Source organism: Choloepus didactylus, chromosome 19 (assembly GCF_015220235.1).
Source record: "Choloepus didactylus isolate mChoDid1 chromosome 19, mChoDid1.pri, whole genome shotgun sequence".
Taxonomy (NCBI): Eukaryota; Metazoa; Chordata; class Mammalia; order Pilosa; family Megalonychidae; genus Choloepus; species Choloepus didactylus.
This window is the reverse complement of record NC_051325.1, coordinates 37,572,224-37,594,421: the sequence shown is the minus strand read 5'-3', so window position 1 is coordinate 37,594,421 and position 22,198 is coordinate 37,572,224. Positions and strand designations below refer to the sequence as shown.

The window sequence follows — 22,198 nt, the reverse complement described above, 5'->3', positions numbered from 1 at the left end:
TATTACCCCTTTTGGCTCTCTGAGCAGCACCATGGCGGTTGGCAAGAACAAGCGCCTTACGAAAGGTGGCAAAAAAGGAGCCAAGAAGAAAGTGGTTGATCCATTTTCTAAGAAAGATTGGTATGATGTGAAAGCACCAGCAATGTTTAATATAAGAAATATTGGGAAAACACTAGTTACAAGGACTCAAGGAACCAAAATTGCATCTGATGGCCTTAAGGGTCGTGTTTTTGAAGTGAGCCTTGCTGATCTGCAGAATGATGAAGTTGCATTTAGAAAATTCAAGCTAATTACTGAGGATGTGCAGGGCAAAAACTGCCTAACCAACTTCCATGGCATGGATCTTACCCGTGACAAAATGTGTTCCATGATTAAAAAATGGCAGACCATGATTGAAGCTCATGTCGATGTCAAAACTACCGATGGTTATTTGCTTCGTCTTTTCTGTGTTGGTTTTACCAAAAAACGCAACAATCAGATTCGGAAGACCTCTTACACTCAGCACCAACAGGTCCACCAAATCCGGAAAAAGATGATGGAAATCATGACCCGAGAGGTGCAGACAAATGACTTGAAAGAAGTGGTCAATAAATTGATTCCAGACAGCATTGGTAAAGACATAGAAAAGGCTTGCCAATCTATCTATCCTCTCCATGATGTGTTTGTTAGAAAAGTAAAAATGCTGAAGAAGCCCAAGTTTGAATTGGGAAAACTCACGGAGCTTCACGGTGAAGGTAGTAGTTCTGGAAAAGCAACTGGAGATGAGACAGGTGCTAAAGTGGAACGAGCTGATGGTTATGAGCCACCAGTCCAAGAATCTGTTTAAAATTCAGACAGAATAAAGCCTTATTTGTGGAAAAAAAAAAAAAAAAGAATATTCCCTTCTAAATGTGACGTTGCAAGACCTACTTACCTTGATCTAAGCCCATCTACTCCTGTCATCTCTCAGAACATTCCTAAAGAGCATAACAGTCATGATGAACTTAATAAATATAAATATAATGAAAATGGGAGCACTTTCAGTAGGATCAGCCAACTTCCAAAAATTGATACAGGAAGGAAAAGTTTCAGCCAAAAATCACACTTTAGAGAAAATCAAAGAATTCTTACAGAGGTGAAACCATTTGAAAATGGAAAAATTTTCTGCCCTGATTCAGCCTTTCCTGTGCATCAGAAAAGTCACACAACAGAGAAATTTTCTGATTATAACACATGTAGAGAGACATTCAGCTACCAGACAGCTCTCAGTGTATATCAGAGAACTCACATAAGAGAAAAACCCTATGAGTGTAAGGAATTTGGAAAATCCTGTCCTATGAATTTAGTCTCAGTTCAGCCTCAAAAAAGTTACCGAGGGGAGAAACCCTGTGAATATCATGAATGTGGGAAAGCTTTCAGTAAAAAGTTACAGCTAAGGAAACAGAGAATTCACACAGTGGGCAAACCCTATAAATGTATTGGATGTGAGAAAGCTTTTAGTGCAAAGTCAGGTCTCAGAATACATCAGAGAACTCACACAAGGGAGGAACTCATTGAATGCAATGAATTTGGGAAATCTTTCAACTGTAAGGCCACCTTCATAGTACACCAGAGAACTCACACGGGGAGAAACCCTTTGAATGTAATGAATGTGGGAAATCGTTTGACTATAAGTCACACCTCATAATACATCAGAGAACTCACACAGGGGAGAAACCTTTTAAATGTAATCAGTGTGGAGAGTCTTTCAGTCAGAAATCATATCTCAGAGTACATCAGAGAAGTCACACTGGGGAGAAACCCTATAAATGTGATGAATGTGGGAAATCTTTCAGTTACATATCAGGCCTAAGGAATCATCAGGCAACTCACACAGGGGAAAGACCGTATAAATGTGATGAATGTGGAAAAGCTTTCAGACTGAAGTCAGGCCTAAGAAAACATCATAGAACTCACACAGGGGAGAAACCTTATAAATGTAGTCAGTGTGGGATAGCTTATAGTCAGAAGTCACAACTTAGAGGACATCAAAGAATTCACACAGGGGAAAAACCCTTTAAATGTAGTCAATGTGGGGAGTCTTTCAGCTGGAAATCATATCTCAGAGTACATCAGAGAACTCACACTGGGGAGAAACCCTATAAATGTGATGAATGTGGGAAATCTTTTCGGCAGAAATCAAATCTCAGTGGACATCAGAGAACTCACACAGGGGAGAAACCCTATGAATGTAATGAATGTGGAAAAGCTTTCAGCCAGAATTCAGTTCTAAGAATACATCAGAGAACTCACACAGGAGAGAAACCCTATAATTGTAATCGGTGTGGAGAATCTTTTAGGCAGAAATCAACCCTCACAATACATGAGAGAACTCACACTGGGGAGAAACCCTACAAATGTGATGAATGTGGAAAAACTTTCAGCCAGAAATCAAGCCTTAAAGAACATCAGAAAGCCCACCAAAAGGTTTAAACATATGGATAGTAGGAGCTGGAAATCACACCTCATAAAACACCAGAGAACATGCAGAAAAAAGAAACCCTATGAATAAATGAACTTTGGAAGTTCCTCTGCAAAATATCAACCTTTAAATATCAGAAAACTTACACAGGAAAGAACTTCTTGAAATACACTTTATATGGAATGTGTCTCACTGAGAATATAGTCCTCCTTAGATAGCAGAGAGTTCGCCCAAGAACAAAACCCTGTAAAGGTAATTAATATGGGAAACATTTTGTGTGAATTCAGCCTTCAGAAAATTCACACTGTGAGTAAATTCTGAGAAAGTAGTAATGTGAACACTGTGCCGGGATTCATAACTCCTTCAAAATAAGAGTAATCATCCATTGAGAAAATAGATTGTAGTAAGTGGGTGGTAACCCTAAACTATAAACCAACTTTCTCAGTACAGCAGAAAATATGTTGAATGTGGACCTTTTAATATATTAGAACAACAAGGAGAACCTATGAAGGTAATGGATATGGAAAACCCTTCAGTATATCCATGCTCAATTTGCCTTACCAAGAAACATCGCAGATGACTATTATTTGGCCACTAGTAACCATTTCCTCTTTTCCCTTGTGGCACACTAAGTCTAAGTTTCCCAACCTCTCCTTCAAAGTGATACCATGTCACTAATCTCTAACTAGTGGAATATAGGAATCAGTGACCAGACCCATTAAAGATACTCTGAAAATTTCATTGTGTTCTCCTGTCACTTGTCAAAATGGAAAGGAGATTATGGGAATGAAATCATGGGACTTATGTATTATGATGGGAAAGTACAAGACAGAAGGGGCCTAGATCAAAGAGTGACTATGGAACGGAGTTTTCTTCTGCATGTACATAGGTGGACTTAGCGTGACAAGGAAATAAACTTGTTTTTGATGAAAAAAAAAAAAAAAAGAATATAAACCTTGATCAAGTAGATTTTATCCCAGGTTTGCGAGGGTAGTTCAACACAAGAAAATCAATTAATGTAATAAACTACATTAACAAATCAAAGGGAAAGAAAACCACATGATCATCTTGATTGCTGCAGAAAGGTAGTTGACAAAATCGAGCATCCTTTCTTGATAAAACACTTAGAAAAACAGAATAGAATGAAACTTCCTCAACATGATAAAGGGCATATACGAAAAACCCACAGCTAACACCATACTCAATGGCGAGAGACCAAAAGCTTTCCCTCTAAGATATGGGACAAGACAAGGATGTCCACTGTCATCACTGTTATTCCACAATGTGCTAGAAGTTCTAGCTAGAGCAATTAGGCAAGCAAAAGAAATAAAAAGACATCCAAATTAGAAAGGAAGAATCAAACTTTCACTATTTGCAGACGACATGATCCCATATCTAGAAAATCCGGAAAAATCAATAACAAAGCTACTAGAGCTAATAAATGAGTTCAGCAAAATGGTGGCATACAAGATCAACATGCAAAAATCAGTTTTGTTTTATACACTGGTAAGGAGCAATCTGAGGAGGAAATCAAGAAAAAAATTCCATTTACAATAGCAATTAAAAGAATCAAATATCTAGGAATAAACTTAAGCAAGGATGTAAAGGATCTATATTTAGTAAACTGCAAAACATTGCTAAAGGAAATCAAAGAAGACCTAAATAAATGGAATGGCATTCCGTGTTCATGGCTAGGAAGACTAAATATCATTAAAATGTCAATTCTACCAAAGTTGATTTACAGATTCAATGCAATCCCAATCAAAATTCTAACAGGCTGCTTTGCAGAAATGGAGAATCCAATCTTCAAATTTATTTGGAAGGGCAAGGAGCCAAAAATGGCTGAAAACATCTTGAGAAAGAAGAACAAAGTTGGAGGACTCACACTTCCTGACTTGAAAGCATATCACAAAGCTACAGTGGTGAAAGCAGCATGGTATTGGCACAAGGATGGACATAATGATGAATGGAATTGAATTGAGAGTTCAGAAATCAACCCTCAGATCTATGGTCAAGTGATTTTTGACAAGGCTGCCAAAGCCACTCAGTTGGGACAGAACAGTCTCTTCAACACATGGGCTAGAAGAACTGGATATCCATATCCAAAAGAACAAATGAGGACCCCTATCTTACACCATGTACAAAAATTAACTCAAAATGGATCAAATACCTAAATATAAGAACCAAACTCCTAGAAAAAATGTCGGGCAGCATCTTCAGGATCTTGTTTAGGGCAATAGTTTCTTGGACTTTACACCCAGGGCACAAGCAATGAAAGAACACAGATAAATGGGACCTCCTCGAAAATTAAAAACTTTCGTGCACCAAAAGACTTTGTCATAAAAAAAAGACTTTGTCATGAAAGTGAAAAGACAACCTACTCAATGGGAAAAAATATTTGAAAATCACATATCCATTAAGGGTTTAATATCCAGAATATATAAACAAATTTTACAACTTAACAATAAAAAGACAAGCAACCTAATTTAAAACTGGGCAAAAGACTTGAATAGACATTTCTCCAAAGAGGAAATATAAACAGCTAAAAAGCATATGAAAAGATGATCAACATCACTAGACTTTAGAGAAATGCAACTCAAAACCACAAGATATATTTTCACATCTACTAGAATGGTTATAAAAACAAAACAAAACAAAAGTGCAAGTGTTATAGAGGATATGGAGAAACAGGAACACTCATTCATTGCTGGTAGGAATGTAAAATGGTGCAGCTGCTGTGGAATACAGTTTGGCAGTTCCTCAGGAAGCTAAATCGAGAAGTACCATATGACCCAGCAATCCCACTAACAGGTATATACCCAGCAGAACTGAAAGCAAGGATTGGAACACATATTTGCAAACCTATGTTCATAGTGGCATGATTCACAATTGCCAAAAGATGGAAGCAACCCAAGTGTTCATCAGCCAAAAAATGGATAAACAAAATGTGGTGTATACATTATGATGGAATATTATTCATCAGTAAAAAGGAATGAAGTTCTGATGCATGAGACAATATGGATGAACCTTGAGAACACTTTGCTGAGTAAAATAAGCCACTGACAGAGGGACAAATAGTGTACGATCCCAGTGATATGAACTAATTATAATAAGCAAACTCATAAGAGTTAAAATCTAGAAAATGGGTTACCAGGGGATGGACTGGGGTTACAGAATGGAGTGGTGTTGCTTAATTTGTACAGAATTTCTGATTAAGTTGATAGTAAAGATTTGGAAATGGATGGTGGTGATGGTAGCACATTATTATGAATGTAATTAACAGCACTGAATTATATAGGTGAATGTAGTTAAAAGGGGAGGATTTTAGGTTATATATGTTAGTAGAATATAAATTCAAAGATAAAACAGGACTATATAACACAGTGAATGCTAATGTAGATGAGGGACTATAGTTAATAATATAAGTGTAAGAATGTTCTCTCATGAATTATAACAAATGCACAACACTAATAGAGGTGTTATAAAGGTGGTATATGGAAAAAATACATCTAATGTAAACTATGGATGGTAATTAACAGTAGTATTTTGATAAATTTTCATCGATTGCAACAAGGTAATTACTGTTAAAATATTAGTACAATTACAAAATGTGCTATCATTGATTATTAACAAACATTCTACACCAATGCAAGGTGATGGTGATGGGGTGATATGCCAGTTTGGATATATTATGTGCCCCCAAAAGCCATGTTTTTTACTGCAATCTTGTGGGAACAGAGTTATTAATCTTTTTGATTAGGGTATGACCTCTTGATTGAATGTTTCCATGGATATTTGACCCCACCTATTCAGGGTAGGTCTTGATTAGTTTTCTGGAGTCCTTTAAAGGGAGCTTACATTGAGAGCAGAGGAACAAAAACGCCCTGGGATATGCTAAGCCAGAAGACCCAGACATTTGCTGATGCTTTGAGACGCTAGCCCAGAGTTTGCTCCAGAGAAGCTAATAAAAGACTCCAGTGCTCAGAAGCCCAGACAAAGAAGCTAAGAGAGACAAGCCCAGAGACATTTTGGAGAACACCATTTTGAAACGCAACCCAAGAGCAAAGGAAAAGCAGATGCCAGTCATGTGCCTTCCCAGCAAACAGAGGTGTTCCAGACACCATTGACCTTTCTTTAGTGAAGGTATCCTCTTACTGAAGCCTTAGTTTGGACACTTTTATGGCCTTAGAACTGTAAATTTGTAGCTTAACAAATCCCCTTTATAAAAGCCAATCCATTTCTGGTATTTTGCATAACAGCAGCATTAGCAAACTGGAACAGGTGGTGTATGGTAATACTGTATTTTAAAAATGATTCGTCTGTAGCCTACAACTTCTCTAATAATATTTTTTAATTAAGCAAAAATAAAAAATAAAAAGTTTTTGAATGGAATGTCCCAGCTCTAATCATACTCATTGATGGTTTCTATGGCTTTATTCTTCTCCTTTGCCTGGGCCATCACACCTGTTTCTTTGTATGTTTTTATAATCTTTTTTTTTTTTTTTTAAACCTGGACATTTTGCTATTTTGATGTGTTATCACTGGAATTTATCTGTTCCTTCAGCTTGTATCCAGTTAGTGTCATGACCCGGTTTTCCTTGAAAGCCAGGAACTACACCCCCCTCCCCCCAGAAAAAGAAAACATCTTTTCCAGTATTTGCAAATTGACCTGTGAGTGCTCTCATTCACAGCTTATCCATAAGAAGAGTTTAGCAAATAGCTCCAGGCCAAAGCATAGAGGCCTCCCTGATCCTGCACATGCCTCTTGTTTTGTGTGTATGTGGTCCTAGGAATTCTCCCATTTTCACAGATATGAATGTTCCCCTCTTCCCTAGGAAACTGTTTCCTCATGGTCCTGGATACTACACTGTATGTCCTATAGCCAACAATCCCTTGCCTCAGGCAGCCACAACTTGACTGCTCTGGAGGAGAGCTCTGTGAGCTGCCTTCTAAATGTAAGACAACTTCTGGGATGGTGAGCCTGCAATGAGTATCCTGGTTCATTCACTCAGGCCCACCACCAGACATATTGTGCCAGACATACAAGTTCCAACTATGTGCGTGAGGGTTACCGTGCTCCCTTTGGAACCAGGACCAGGGATCTGTACTTGGAGTACTAGTACACTCTAACATGGTGAGGGGATGAGGAAGGGGCCAGCCAGGGAGCCATGAGAACCTACCACTTTTAAGCTGCCTATTTCGTGATTTGACGCTCGCCCTGTTACCACACTTCTTTGTTTCCTCAGAGTTGTGAGAAAGATGTTTCTCTTATTTCTTGCTCAATGTTCAAAGCTTCTGTGGCAAGGCAGAGCCCTGAAACTTCTCACTCTGCCATCACTTTATTCCTTTTTATGACTAATATTCCATGGCATGGATATACCACATTTTGTTCATCCATTCATCTGTTGATGAACACTAGGGTTGTTTCCTCCTCTTGGTTATGGTGTATAATGCAGCTATGAACCTTGGTGTACAAGTATCTGTTTGAGTTTTTGTTTTCAATTCTTTTGTGTATGTACTTAGGAGTGAAATTGCCAGGTCATATGGTAATTCTATGTTTAACTTCTGAGAAACCACCAAACTGTTTTCTACAGCTGCTGCACTATTTTACATTCCTGCCAGTAATACATGAGGGTCTCAATTTCTCCATATCCTTACCAACACTTCCTATTTTCCATATTTTTGATAACTGCCATCCTAGTGGGTGTGTCATGGTATCTCACTGTGGATAGGACTGGTATTCATCTAATGACTAATGATGTTGAACATTTTTTCATGCGCTTATTGGCCAATTGTATGTCTCCTTTGGAGAAATATCTATTCAAGTCATTTTTACATTTTAAAATTAGGTTGTTTGTATTTTTGTTGTTGAGTTTTAAGTATTCTTTATATATTCTGGAGTTACATATCCTTATCAGATATTGACTTACAACTACTATCTCCCATTCTGCGCATTGTCTTTTCACTTTCTTGGTAGTGTGCTCTGATGCACAAAAGTGTTTTTTTTTGAATTTGAAATCAGTCACTGTTTATTAACTGACCAGATTATAAAAGTAATCATAGTAGACACCTTAGTTCATCCTTCTAATAAGCCTATTGTTCTCGTCTTCCCTGTTGCCAGCATCTTCCCCTTCTACAAAGTGGGTAGTCTTTTTCTTCATCCCCCCTCTGGGGATAAAGAAAAAGCTTCTTTGAGGTGTTTCCCAACAGTAAAGTTTTCGTGACTCGGGTCCTCCATGCAGATGATGCCATATTTACCAAGAGATCGTGCAATCAGAGTTATCTGTCAAGGCAATCCGCTTCTTATTGATTTTGCCATAACCACACTTACAGATCAGTTTATTCACTGACTTCAGGTTTGGGTACCCCCATGTAATACATAGTTCCACAATTCTCAGCATGTTAATCAAGGTCTTGCTGATCTTAACAAAGATGTCATTGATGATGTGGCTGTGCTGGTTAGAATGTATTATGTCCCCCAAAATGCCATTATCTTTGATGTAATCTTGTGTGGACAGAAGTGTCAGCGTTGATTAGATTGTAATTCTTTGAGAGTTTCTGTGGAGATGCGCCCCACCCAGCTGTGGGTGATGACTCTGGAAAATTTCCATGGAGATGTTACCCTACCTGTTCCAGTTTGCTAATGCTGCCAGCATGCAAAACACCAGAGATGGATTGACTTTTATAAAGGGGGTTTATTTGGTTACAGAGTTACAATCTTAAGGCCATAAAGTGTCCAAGGTAATGCATAAACAATGGGGTACCTTCACTGGAGGATGGCCAATGTCATCAGGAAAACCTACATTAGTCGGGGCACATGGCTGGCATCTGCTGCAAAGTTCTGGGTTCAAAATGGCTTTCTCCCAGGACGTTTCTCTCTGGACTGCAGTTCCTCAAAAATGTCACTCTCGGTTGCTCTTGTGGCATTTGTCCTCTCTTAGCTTCTCCAGAGCAAAAGTCTGCTTTCAACGGCCGTCTTCGAACTGTCTCTAATCTGTAGCTACTCTCTCAGCTTCTGTGCATTCTTCAAAATGTCCCTCCTGACTGTAGCTCCTATTCAAAATGTTCCTCTCGGCTGCACTGAGTTCCTTCTGTTTGTCAGCTCATTTATATGGCTCCATTGATCAAGGCCCACCCTGAATGGGTGGGGCCACGCCTCCATGGAAATATCCCATCAGAGTTATCACCTACAGTTAGGTGGGGTGCATTTCCATGCAAACAACCTAATCCAAACGTTCCAACTTAATCTCCATTAATATGTCTGCCCCACAAGATTACATCAAAGAATATGGCCTTTTCTGGGGGACATAATACATTCAAACCAGCACACTCCACCCCCTGGACCACAGAAAAACGTATTCTTTCTGAATACAAAATACATTGATACATAACAATATCACAGAAACTTAAATCATTTCAGTAACAATAGTTAAGTACAAGATTCCATCAAAATCAATTATAGGTGTGGTCAGTCCTAAGGCATAATTCTCCTTTAGCTGTGGATCTGTGAACTTAGAACAAGTTATGTGCTTCCAATATACAAAGGAGGGACATTCATAGGAGAAACATTCCCATTGCCATAAGGAGAAACTGAAAGGAAAACAGAGTTCACAGGACCAAAACAGTTTCTAAAACCTGCAGGACAAACTCCATTAGATTTCAAAGTCTGAGAGTCATTTACAGAACGATGTTGCATCCTGGGGGCTTGAGAGAGTGGGAGTCTAACCCTTCCTAAGGGCCTTTTCAGCAGCCCTTTCCTCTCCAAACTCTGGGGTGAGTTCTCCAACATATCCACAAATAGGGGAGACCACCTTCTCGGCCCCACCCTCCTCAAACATCAGGGCAGCACCCGGATTTGCTTCCATCTCCAGGGCACACGCTCAACCCCTTCAGAACAGTGGTGTGGCAGCCAGGCTCTCCCCAGTTCCCTGGGAATGTGCTCCACCCTCTTTGGGACCTGGGGTGGCAAAACTCTTCCAGAGCATCGAGGCAGAATGCCCACCCTCAACCTCTGAGGCAAACTCACCCTTTCCATGCATGTGGGCCACTCCACTCTCCCAGCCCAAGGCCTCTCGACTCCAGACCTCAACCTCCATGTCTCTGTCTTTGAAGAAATTTTTCCTTCAATTTGTTCCTTGTCTGTCTCTTCCAGTCCAGACAGGCAATGGTTCTGTCTATAAAGATCTCACAAAAATTCTGTTGGCTTTGCATGAAGCACACAGGGGTCAAAGCCTTCAGACAATAGGACTTTCCACAAATCCTTTCTGCTTAACTCCATCTCCAATCTTGGCTTCTACTGAAATGGCGGCTAGGTTCTATGTTTGGTTAAATCCTCACGTTGGGCTATAGCTTCTGGGGATCCAAGCCCTGGAAGCCTGGAATTTTCCAAACCATCAGTTTCTGTTTCTTTGAACCCAAGAGTTCAGTTCTAAGTTTATCTCTGTCCTCTCACATTTTACTATAAGCTGCAAGTAAAAGCCAGGGTACATCCTCCACATGTAGTCTGGCGATCTCCTCAGCTAAGTATTCCAGGTTGTCGCTTTCAAATTCTTCCTTCCATCTGACACTGGGATCCAATTTTGCCAAATTCTCTGCCACTTTAAAACAAGGATCACCTTTCTTCCAGTTCGCATCAACACATCCATCATTTCTGTTCAAGGCCTCATCAGAAGTATCTTTAGAGTCCATATTTCCACAAACAGTCTCTTCAAAGCAGTTTAGGCCTTTTCTATCAAGCTCTTCACAATTCTTCCAGAATCTTCACCTTATCCATTTAAAAAGCCATTCCAACATGTTTGGTATTTACAAACTCAGCAGCAAAAGCACCCCACTCCTGGTACCAAAATCTGTTCTAGTTTGCTAATGCTGCCAGCATGCAAAACACTAGAGATGGATCAACTTTTATAAAGGGGGTTTATTTGGTTACAGAGTTATAGTCTTAAGGACATAAAGGGTCCAAGGTAACGCATCAACAATAGGGTACCTTCACTGGAGGATGGCCAATGTCATCCGGAAAACCTACATTAAGTAGGGGGCATGTGGCTGGCATCTGCTGCAAAGTTCTGGGTTCAAAATGGCTTTCTCCCAGGACGTTTCTCTCTGGGCTGCAGTTCCTCAAAAATGTCATTCTCAGTTGCTCTTGTGGCATTTGTCCTCTCTTAGCTTCTCCAGAGCAAAAGTCTGCTTTCAATGGCCATCTTCGAACTGTCTCTAATCTGTAGCTACTCTCTCAGCTTCTGTGCATTCTTCAAAATGTCCCTCCTGGCTGTAGCTCCTATTCAAAATGTTCCTTTCAGCTGCACTGAGTTCCTTCTGTTTGTCAGCTCATTTATATGGCTCCACTGATCAAGGCCCACCCTGAATGTTTGCGGCCACACCTCCATGGAAATATCTCATCAGAGTTATCACCTACAGTTGGGTGGGGTGCATTTCCATGCAAACAACCTAATCCAACTTAATCCCCACTAATATGTCTGCCCCACAAGATTACATCAAAGAATATGCCTTTTCTGGGGGAGATAATACATTCAAACCAGCATACCACGCATTCAGGGTGGGTCTAAATTAATCACTGGAGCCATACAAATGAGCTGACAAACAAAAGGAACTCAGTGTGCCTGAGAGTGACATTTTGAAGAGGAGCTACAGCCAAGAGGGACACTTTGAAAAATGTGCATAAGCTGAGAGAGTAGCTGCAGATGAGAGACAGTTTGAAGATGGCCATCCTCCAGTGAAAAGTACTCTTTATTGCCTTAAGACTGTAACTGTGTAACCAAATAAACCCCCTTTTATAAAAGCCAAACCATCTCTGGTGTTTTGCATTCCGGCAGCATTAGCAAACTAGAACAGTGGCCAAGGCAAAGAAGCTGCAACACTTTTTGGGCCTTTGGGCTCATGCCATTGATACCTCTGATCCTGATGACAAATGCCAATTTGCGTTCCACATGGACACAGAAGTTGCCAGCTTTTCTTGCCATTCTAGCCATTCGAATCTCAGTTCTGTACATTTGCCTAAATTCCTTGTGATAGTGCTTGGCTTTTTCGTAGATAAGCTTCCTCCTTGCCTTTCGAAGCATCTTCTGGGCAAACTTCTTTCTCAAGCTCTTGATCTTCAGTTCAGCAAAATTCCTTTGCTTTTTCTTAAAGGTTTCTGGCACAGCTGAAAACTTCTTCTCTTCGACACCCTCCACGGTTCCAGGTGGTAAAGAGGAAGATGCACAAAAGTTTTTAATTTTGATGAAGTGCATTTATCTATTTTTCTTTTGTTGTTTGTGCTTTTGATGACATTGCTAAGAATTCTTTGCCAAATCCAAGATCATGAAAACTTACCTTTATGTTTTCTTCTAAAATTTATACTATTAGCTCCTATATTTAGATTTTTTATGCATTTTAAGTTAATTTTTATATATGGTGTGAGGTAGAGGTCCAATTTCATTCTCTTCCACATGGTTATCTAGTTGCCCCAACACCAGTTGCTGAAGAGAATATATTTACCCCTTTGAATGGTCTTGGCACCGTTCTTGAAAATAATTGACTGTAGATGTATGAGTTTCTTTCTGGACTCTCAATTGTTTCCAATTTTTTTTAACCATTTAATATGTAATGTAAAAATCTTACAACAAAATACTTCTATTTCTCTCCTCCTGCCTTTTGATATTATCATACATTTTACTTCTACATATATTAGAAACCTCACAATACATTATTATTTTTCTCTGTAAACAGTCAATTGTTTTTAATGGAATTAACGTGTGAAGGAAAACCATTTATTTTTCCCATATATTTTCCATTTATGGTACTTTCACACATATTATAATCCAAGTCCCCATCTGGTATCACCTTCTTTCAGTCTAAAGAACATCCTTTTATTTTTCTTGTAGTGCAAGTCTACTAGTAACAAATTTTCTCAGCTTTTGCTTTTCTGAATCTTTATTTCACATGAATTTTGAAGTGCATTTTCATTGAACATATAATTCTAGATCAACTTTTTTTTTCAGCACTTCAAAAATGTCATTTCTTTGTCTTCTCACTTGTATTGATTCTGATTCCATTCTGGTGGGAGAACACACTCTAATTTAAATTGTTTTAAATTTGCTGGGATCTGTTTTATGATCCAGGATATGGCCTATCTTTGCATATGTTCTTAGGATACTTGAAAAGAATGTGTATTTTGCTATTGTTGGGAGGAGTATTCCTACGTGTCAATTAGATTCTGTTGGCTGATGGTGCTGTTCAATTATTCTATATACTTGCTGATTTTCTGTCTAGTTGTTATATTAATTGTTATGAGATGTGTTCAAGTTTCCAACTGTGTGAATTGGTCTACTTCTCCTTTCAGTGCTATCAGTTTTTGCTTCATATATTTTGCAGCTCTGTTGTTTGGTGCGTAAACATTTAGGTTTGCCATGTTTTCTTCCCTTTTATCATTACATAAAGTCCCTTGCTGTTTCTGGTAATTTTCTTTGCTCTGAAGTCATTTTTATCTGATATTAATATAGCCACACCTGCTTTTTTTTGATAACGTTCACATGTCTTCTCTTTTCCACCCTTTTACTTTCAACCTGCCTATATCATTATGTTTCAAATGAGTTTCTTATAGACAGCATATACTTGTGCCATGTTTTTAATTCACTCTGCCAATCTCTGTCTTTAAACTGATGTATTTAGACCACTTACATTTAATGTAATTATTGATATGTTACGGACTGTCTGCCATTTTATTTGTTTTCTATGTGTCTTCTCTGTTTCTCATTTCTCCATTTTCTTTTTTCCTACTTTCTGTGGGTTGCTAGGACATTGCTTAGGATTCCATTTTGATTTATCTATAGTGGTTTTTGAGTGTATTTGTAAGTTTACTTTTTTAGTGGTCATTCTAGGTATTGCATTATGTATACAAATCTCATCATGGTCTACTGCTGTCATCATTTTATCAGTTCAAGTAAAACAAAGAAAACTTACCTCCCTTTAGGTCCATTTACTCTCCTCTGCTTATAATAATTGTATGGAACATATGAGGCCTCTAGTCAATCTGTCTTCTACTTGCCACCTCTCACAGTCTTCTTATGTTTATTTTGTATATAATGCCTGGGATTTTTCATTGTACAGAGTGGGAGGAATAGAAAAAAGAACATCTACTCCAACTTTGTGGTGGTCCTCAGGTATTTATTTCTCAATTCTTGAATTTCATTCTCCCTTATTATATTCATCTCTTCCTTTAAATCATTGAACATATTTATAAAAGTTTATTTAAAGCTCTTGTTTGCTAATTCCATCATTCTGTCATTTCTGGGTCTACTTCTATCAATTAATTTCCTCCTGTTTAGGGGTCACATTTTACTATTTTTTTACATGTCTGGTAACTTTTTTTTTCTTTAACATTCATTTTACTGAGATATATTCACATACCATGCAGTCATACAAAACAAATCGTACATTCGATTGTTCACAGTACCATTACATAGTTGTGCATGCATCACCAAAATCAGTCCCTGACACCTTCATTACCACACACACACAAATAACAAGAATAATAATTAAAGTGAAAAAGAGCAATTAAAGGAAAAAAGAACACTGGGTGCCTTCATCTGTTCATTTGTTTGTTTCTTTCCCCCATTTTTCTACACATCCATCCATAAACTAGACAAAGGGGTGTTGGGGACGATTAAGGTAGCATGTATAAAATCCACCCTCAGCGATGCCGGAGATATGCAACATGGCCGCTACGGCTGATGCAATAACGGCTTAAGTTGCCCTCAGCCTTCTTTACGGAAGTGATAGCCATTCGCGCCTAAGATTCACGCCTAGAGTGCTAGCTTTACAATCTGCCTTCTACCCCAGCAACAGTAGCCACCAATCCTGTGCTAGCCTTACATCTGCCATCCGCCCTAGCAACAGCAGCAACCAATCCTAGACCGCCACCCGCCCTTGCTAGCCACTCCCCCTCTCTCCTAGAGTATATATGCTCTGCCCCTTCAATAAAGATTTGCAGCTTGATCAGAAACCTGTCTTGCTGTCATTCCTCGTGTCTCTTGTCCCATACCATTCCTCCCTCACAGGACTCGGAGCCTCTGTTGAACGTCCCGCGGGCCGGGACAAAGGGGAGTGTGGTCCTTATGGCTTTCTCAATCCCATTGTCACCCCTCATAAACTACACTTTTATACAATCGTCTTCAAGATTCATGGGTTCTAGATTGTAGTTTGATAGTTTCAGGTATCTACCGCCAGCTACCCCAATTCATTAAACCTAAAAAGGGTTGTCTATATTGTGCATTAGAGTGCCCACCAGAGTGACCTCTCGGCTCCTTTTGGAATCTCTCTGCCACTGAAGCTTATTTCATTTCCTTTCATTTCCCCCTTTTGGTCAAGAAGATGTTCTCCATCCCATGATGCTAGGTCTACATTCCTCCCTGGGAATCATATTCTATGTTGCCAGGGAGATTCACTCCCCTGGGTGTCTGATCCCACGTAGGGGGGATGGCAGTGATTTCACCTGCCAAGTTGGCTTAGCTAGAGAGAGAGGGCCACATCTGAGCAACAAAGAGGCATTCAGAAGGAGGCTCTTAGGCACAATTACAGGGAGGCAAACTAGAACAGAGGCCTAGCCTCTTCTGGTAACTTTTTATTGTATGTTGACATATGGATGCTATGTTGTTGCATATCTGGATTTCATTGTCTTCTTTACTCAAGTGTCAAGTTTTGCTCAAGCAGGCAGTTAACTTACTTGAAAAATAGCTTGTTACTTTTGAGGATTGTTTTCAAGTTTTGTTACAGATGCTGTAGAATAACCTTAAACTATTGCTAGGCTAGTGCCATTCCTAAGGCAAGATATTTCTGGGTTCTCTACTGGATTTTGGTTCAGCAATGTCTCTTCACTCTGGATTGTGACAACTAGAACATCTCCCAGCCTAGTGTGATCTCTGGTGGTTGTTCTTTCCTTAGTAGTTGTTCTTTGCCCAGTCCATGGAATCTCAGTCAATGCCCAGGCCAAAGACGTCAGGATATCCATATGTAGATTTCTGGTGCCCCTTCTCTGCATAGATCCCTTCTCTCTGGTACCATTCCCCATGAATCCCAGCTACTCTTAACTTTAGTCCAATGTCTGTCTTCTCAGCTCAGTGAGAAGACACTGAGTTGTTTGGGCTCCCCTCTCTGTGCTGTAGCTAGAAATGACAAATGACCTCTAGGCGGAAGGCAAGAGCAATCATGATGCTCACCTTGTTCTTTTCCTTCTCTGGGTGTGCTGGTTTGAATCTGTTATGTACCCCAGAAAAGGCCAAGTTCTTGTAATCCATGCTTGTGGGTGCAGATCTGTTGTGGGTGGGAACTTTTGATTAGGTTGTTTCAATTGAGATGTGATCCAGCCCATTCAAGGTGGGTCTTAATACTTTAATGGAGTCCTTTATAAGGATAAAAGACAGGAAAAGCTGAGAAAGCTCAGAGAAACACTCAGAGAGCTCAGAGAGGAGACCATTAGAACTAAAAGCTGAAAGCAATGAGACCTGGGAGCAGAGGACTAGCAGATGCCAGCCATGTGCCTTCCCGTGTGACAGAGGAACCCTGGATGCCAGCAGCCTGTCTGCAGAGTCCAGGTATTATCCTGCTGATGCCTTAATTTGGAATTTTCACAGCCTTGGAACTGTAAATTTTTAAACTAATAAAACTTCATTGTTAAAAGCCAGTCCATTTATGGTATATTGCATTTTAGCAGCTTTAGCAAACCAAAACACTCAGGGATCACAGTCCTATACCACCTATGTCTGATATCTGAAAACATTAATTTCATACATTTTGTTCAGTTTCAGAATTGTTCATGGTTGAAGGGCTACTTGATACTAGTTACTCTACCATGGTCATCAGTGGAAATCCTGATTATGTTTTGAAAAGACAACCTTGGCTGCTGTTGAAGAATAAATTGGGAGGGGGTGAAAGGTAGAAGCAGGAGTTTCTGTTAGAAGTCTTTTTCAATAGTCCAGGAAAAAAATGATGGCTTGGACTACTTTGGAAACGGAGAAAGATGAATGAGTGAGCTATTACTTACTAATTAGAAGTCCCAAATGTTTTAGATAATTTAATTGAAATGAAAATAATCTCTTATTTGTCTTTAACTTTTCCTAGTGTTCTTTTTTCTGTTTGCCCTTACATATTCCCAGTGGGGGACACAAAGATAATTATTTTCATTTTCCAGACGAATAAACTAATACTTGAATGGTGGGATCACTTTCCCAATGTCCCAAAGAAACAAGGTTAGATTCCAGGTTCCTAGACTGCTGAGAGTTCCTTAAATGCTGCTTTGAAACTGGCTGAAACTATCCAGATGACATAGGAGTCTTTGAAGTCTTTGGAAACTTACTTTTGGGAAAAAATAAAGTTTCCCTTCAGGAAGTTTTTGTATTGGAACTGAGTGCTCCCTTCATATCTAAGATAATTGTACCCATTATTACCCATTAAATTTCTTTTTTTTTAATGGGAACTTTCTTCAAATGACTTTTAAAAGACTTTAGGAAAACAGATCCCTGCTCCCCAAGATATGATGCTTCAGTACTACCCTTAGCTCCACAGACTAGAGACTATTTTATTGAAATATTTTAAAGTCCATTATAATGGCCTTGAAATTTCTTATCCTAAGTTTTTTTCCCTCCTATTTTTCACTTTCTTCTTATAACTCAATGAATAACATTCTTTTGATTTTTTAAATATGATTTCCCCCACATAAGCAGTAGTTTTTTCTTCTTTCATTTCATGATCATGGATGGAAATATGATTGGAATTGCTTTCAGCAGTATCAGTTTGATAGATGGGCAGTGAAGATGAGTGGCACATGACTGGAATCAGTTCCACCTCTTTTTAGAACTTGTCATATTCACATTAAGATCTGGGTTAAACCATGCTTCTTGCTTCTCTCCCCCACAACTGAAATGACACAGTTCTTTATGTCTCTCATTTCTAAAACTCCAGTAGTTTCTGGTATATGTAAGAGTATTTTTTGTTTGTTTGTTTGTTTTACAGAACAGGGAACCTTCCATGATTTTCTAGGACTAGGTTAGGCACCCCTTTTCTGTGCCCCCTGAGGTCATTTATCAAACACAGTTAACTGTCTGATTTCTTGAGTGTCTCTCCACTAGACTGTATGTTCCTCACGGCAAGAACTATCTTTAATCTCTGAATCTCAAGTTCCCAGAAGAGTGTTTGGCACATATTTCACACTCAACAAATATTTATTGAATGAATAATAATATAATAGTGTTTTCACAATAGTCTCCTATCTTTGCCCTGCTTACCAAGTCTATTTATAGAGATCTGATCACTCAACAATTCAGTAGTTACTGAGAGCCTACTATATGCAACGTAACATACGTGATACACTAGAGGATACAGAGATAAAGAAGATAAGGTCCGCTCTCTGAAGAAAGTGACAAGGATTATCTAAGTGGGAGGATCACATTCTTCCTCTCATCAAAATTTTCAATGGCTTCCTGTTGCTCATAGGATAAAATCCACACTTTTTAGCATGATATTTGAGGCCTTTTATAGGCTAGCTCTATTTTTCCAACACCATCTTCTGTTACTCCTCTACACATATGGCAGTGGTTTTTATTCCTGTCTACCCAGCACTCTTCCATTCTACTAAAGGCTGTGATGTCTGAATGAAAGACGGAATCTTGCTCTTCTTGAGGTCTGATTCTCTGAAGTAAAACATTCTCCTTTTTTGCTTAAAAAAACTTAAACTGTGATGGTTTGAAGTGGTGTGTAGCCAAATAAAACATGTCCTAAATCTAATCCATTCCTGTGAGTGTAAACCCATTGTAAGTAGGACCTTTTGATGAAGCTACTTCAGTTAAGGTGTGACCCATCTCATTCAGGATGGGACATAATCCTATTACTGGACTATTACTGGAGTCCTTTATAAACAGAGTGAAGAGAGCAAGGTAGAGGTAGAGGTAGAGGTAGAGAAAGAGGGGCGGAGAGGGGAGGGAGAGAGACAGACAGACAGACCGACAGACATGGGTGTAGGAAGCTGAAAACAATGAAACCCAGAAGAGATGGGAGAGAACAGCAGATGCCTCCATGTCCCTTGCCATGCGGCACAAGAGCCAAGGATCACCAGCCGCTGGTCTTCAGGAAGAAAGCATCGGCTTGATGATGCTTTGATTTGGACATTTTCCTGGACTCTAACTGTAAACAAATAAATTACCATTGTTTAAGCCTGAGCCATATCATGGTATTTGCTAGAGTGGCCTAAGAAACTAAAACACTGTCACTTTTTGATACACAAATATTCCACTTCAACTGATTGGTTCCTTACTGCCTTCTGTATATGGCTGCTATTTCTGCTGGGCAGCTTTATTCAATTACTCTTTTGAAAGGCCCTCTTCTAAGATCTCTACATGTCGTAGCCCCTACGACTTCAATGCCAAGCTCAAATCTTCCCTCATTCCCTGTCCCTACCTTTTCTTATCCCATATTACAGTTCTTTGCTTTGTCACTTGGAATATGCTGCCTATTTTGTCATTTTCCTTTTCATATATAGATCATTTTTCTCACTCTAGAACAGGAGTTCTCTAAGTGTGGTCCAGAGATCCCTGGGAGTTCCTGAGACTCTTTCAGGGGGTAGATGAGGTCAAAACTATTTTCATAATAATACTAAAACATTATTTGCATTTTTCACTCTGATTCTCTCATAAGTGGAATTTTCTAGCAGCTACATGACATGTGATGACACAACAGATTGAATGCAGATGCAGATATGAGACGGCAGTTGTTTCTTATTAAAAGCCAGACATTAAAGAAATTTGCAGAAATGTGAAACAATGCCAAACTTCTTACTATTTTTTTGTTTTAGAAAACATAGTTTTCATTAAAAAGGTGGTATCTATGTTAAGTTGTAATAGGCATATTACTGTTATTTTAAGTGAAAAAATGTTTTAAATTTTTCTCATTTTCAATGTCTAATATGGTAAATACTGATTGATAATATTCACGTAAATAAAAGCTCTTTGGGGTCCTCAATAATTTTTTGGTGTTATAAAGGGGTTTTGAGAACAAAAAGCTTATAAGAGAGCAGGAAGCAGGTCTTATACCTCTTTTTGTCTCCACTGCCCATGCATGGAGTAAGATTTCAGTATTTGTTAATTGATTAGGAAAATGGGGGAATTTGGGGCACAGATGTCAGTAAGTGTAAGTAATATTTTTCGGGGGCCTACTTTGTTACATTTCTTATTACCTATTTCTTCTGCTGGGTGCTCATGGGTGAAATAAAAAAAAATGAATATAAAAGGAAAAACTTTTATTGAACCTGAGGCTGCTCCTGGATTGTCAATACTGGAGAGGAGATACTGTTCAGGAAAGTTTAAACTTTGCAAAAATTTGCTGGGAATGTTAATTTGCAAATGCATTCACCAGAGAATGAGAAAGCTTCAGTTAGAAGGGAAAATACTGTCATATAAAAATGCCCAAGACTGAGGAGAAATAGCTGCCTTAAAGAGCTGCCTGACACAAACTATTTAATTTTAATTGTGTGGAAGATAATTGGCCCCCGTTGGTTTGTGAAAAATTCAGGAACAAAAGAACACCAGGGAAAAACAAATAATGACTGAAGAGCTGCTTAAGCAAGACAATGAGATTCATTTCAACCTGAATCTTCCCTTAAGGCACTTTCTCTGTGAATCAGGAAAATATTTCAATTAAAGCTTTCTAAATCTGCCTTGGAGCTTCATTTAAGAAGCTGTAAAAATGGCCTCCATTAAAACTTTAAAAACGGCTTCCATTAAAACTTTCTCTTCTTTTAGAGGATTTTATATTTCCTATTTCTTGACCTAAGATTCTCATTATTCAGCTGTGAAAGCCCTTGGATCAGTCTTAGTTTTATTCTTAGATTAAGCTAATAATCTTTCGCTACATCTTTACTATCTATCTCATGGTTTAGTAAACTTTTTCTCAAAAGGCTTTGCAGGCCATATAGTTTCTGTGGCAACTACTCAATTCTGCCTTTGTAGCAAAAAAGCAGCTACAGACAATGATAGCTGGATAGTTGGAGAGATGTTCAATATAACCCTTTAGCTGGAAAATGCTTAGTATGGCATTTGGTAGCTAGAAAATGTGTATTATAATCTCTGGACTCAAGCAGCTTTGATTCAGAGCTCTTGATGGAATAGTACCAGGGACTCACAGCACCAAATAGGAGCCAAGACCTTTCAACCCATAGGAACTAGGATCAAATATAAGCCATGGGCAGATAGGGGCAAAGACAGCACATATGGTGAAGAAGCTGGAGGCCCAGCCAGCACAGCCTACATGTGAACAGAAACCCAAAAGAAAAGCACCTACCAAGAACTTGGCGAGAAACAAAGTTACCCTCCTAATGACTCTGTTGAAGAAAACGGAACAAGGTAATGGGATAAATCACAGTAGTGAGGAGGAAAGAATTAGATTGAGTAGCCTGGGAAGACCTAAATGAAGAAACGATAGTTGACTTGATTTATCAAGAAGTTGCCAGCCAGGTGAAGATCTAGGGGCAAAGGGAAGAGCTATATTGCAAAGGCCCTAAGTCAGGAAAGAAACCAGTGTGACTAAAACTTATTGAGGAAGGTGAGGAATACTAAGAGATGAGGTTGGAGAGGGAGACAAGGGCTAGCATATATGGCACTTCTGGCAAATATGATAATCTGAGCCAGAAGTCCCCTTGCCCTTGCCAAACAAATAGAAATAAATACAGGCTATACATTTTAAATGCAAGGTTGATTTCTAAAACTAGGAAATCCC

The 22,198-nt window shown here is 39.0% G+C and overlaps 2 protein-coding genes and 1 long non-coding RNA gene across 3 annotated transcripts in view; 2 read left to right on the top strand and 1 right to left on the bottom strand.

The window, feature by feature from the left end:
* The window catches only part of LOC119515381, a 150,088-nt gene that overhangs the window by 37,025 nt on the left and 90,865 nt on the right, over positions 1-22,198 (bottom strand). The window lies entirely within an intron of this gene.
* Positions 21-7,869, top strand: LOC119515377 (40S ribosomal protein S3a-like). Its single transcript, XM_037811267.1, has 3 exons — positions 21-852; positions 6,094-6,099; positions 7,860-7,869. Exon 1 carries the CDS (start codon positions 32-34, stop codon positions 824-826), a length of 795 nt encoding a protein of 264 aa, XP_037667195.1. The 5' UTR covers positions 21-31; the 3' UTR covers positions 827-852; positions 6,094-6,099; positions 7,860-7,869.
* LOC119515373 (zinc finger protein 782-like) lies at positions 1,191-2,471 on the top strand. The gene is given in 2 exon segments (XM_037811261.1): positions 1,191-1,598; positions 1,601-2,471. Coding segments are annotated over 2 exon segments (1,134 nt in total). The 5' UTR covers positions 1,191-1,315; the 3' UTR covers positions 2,452-2,471.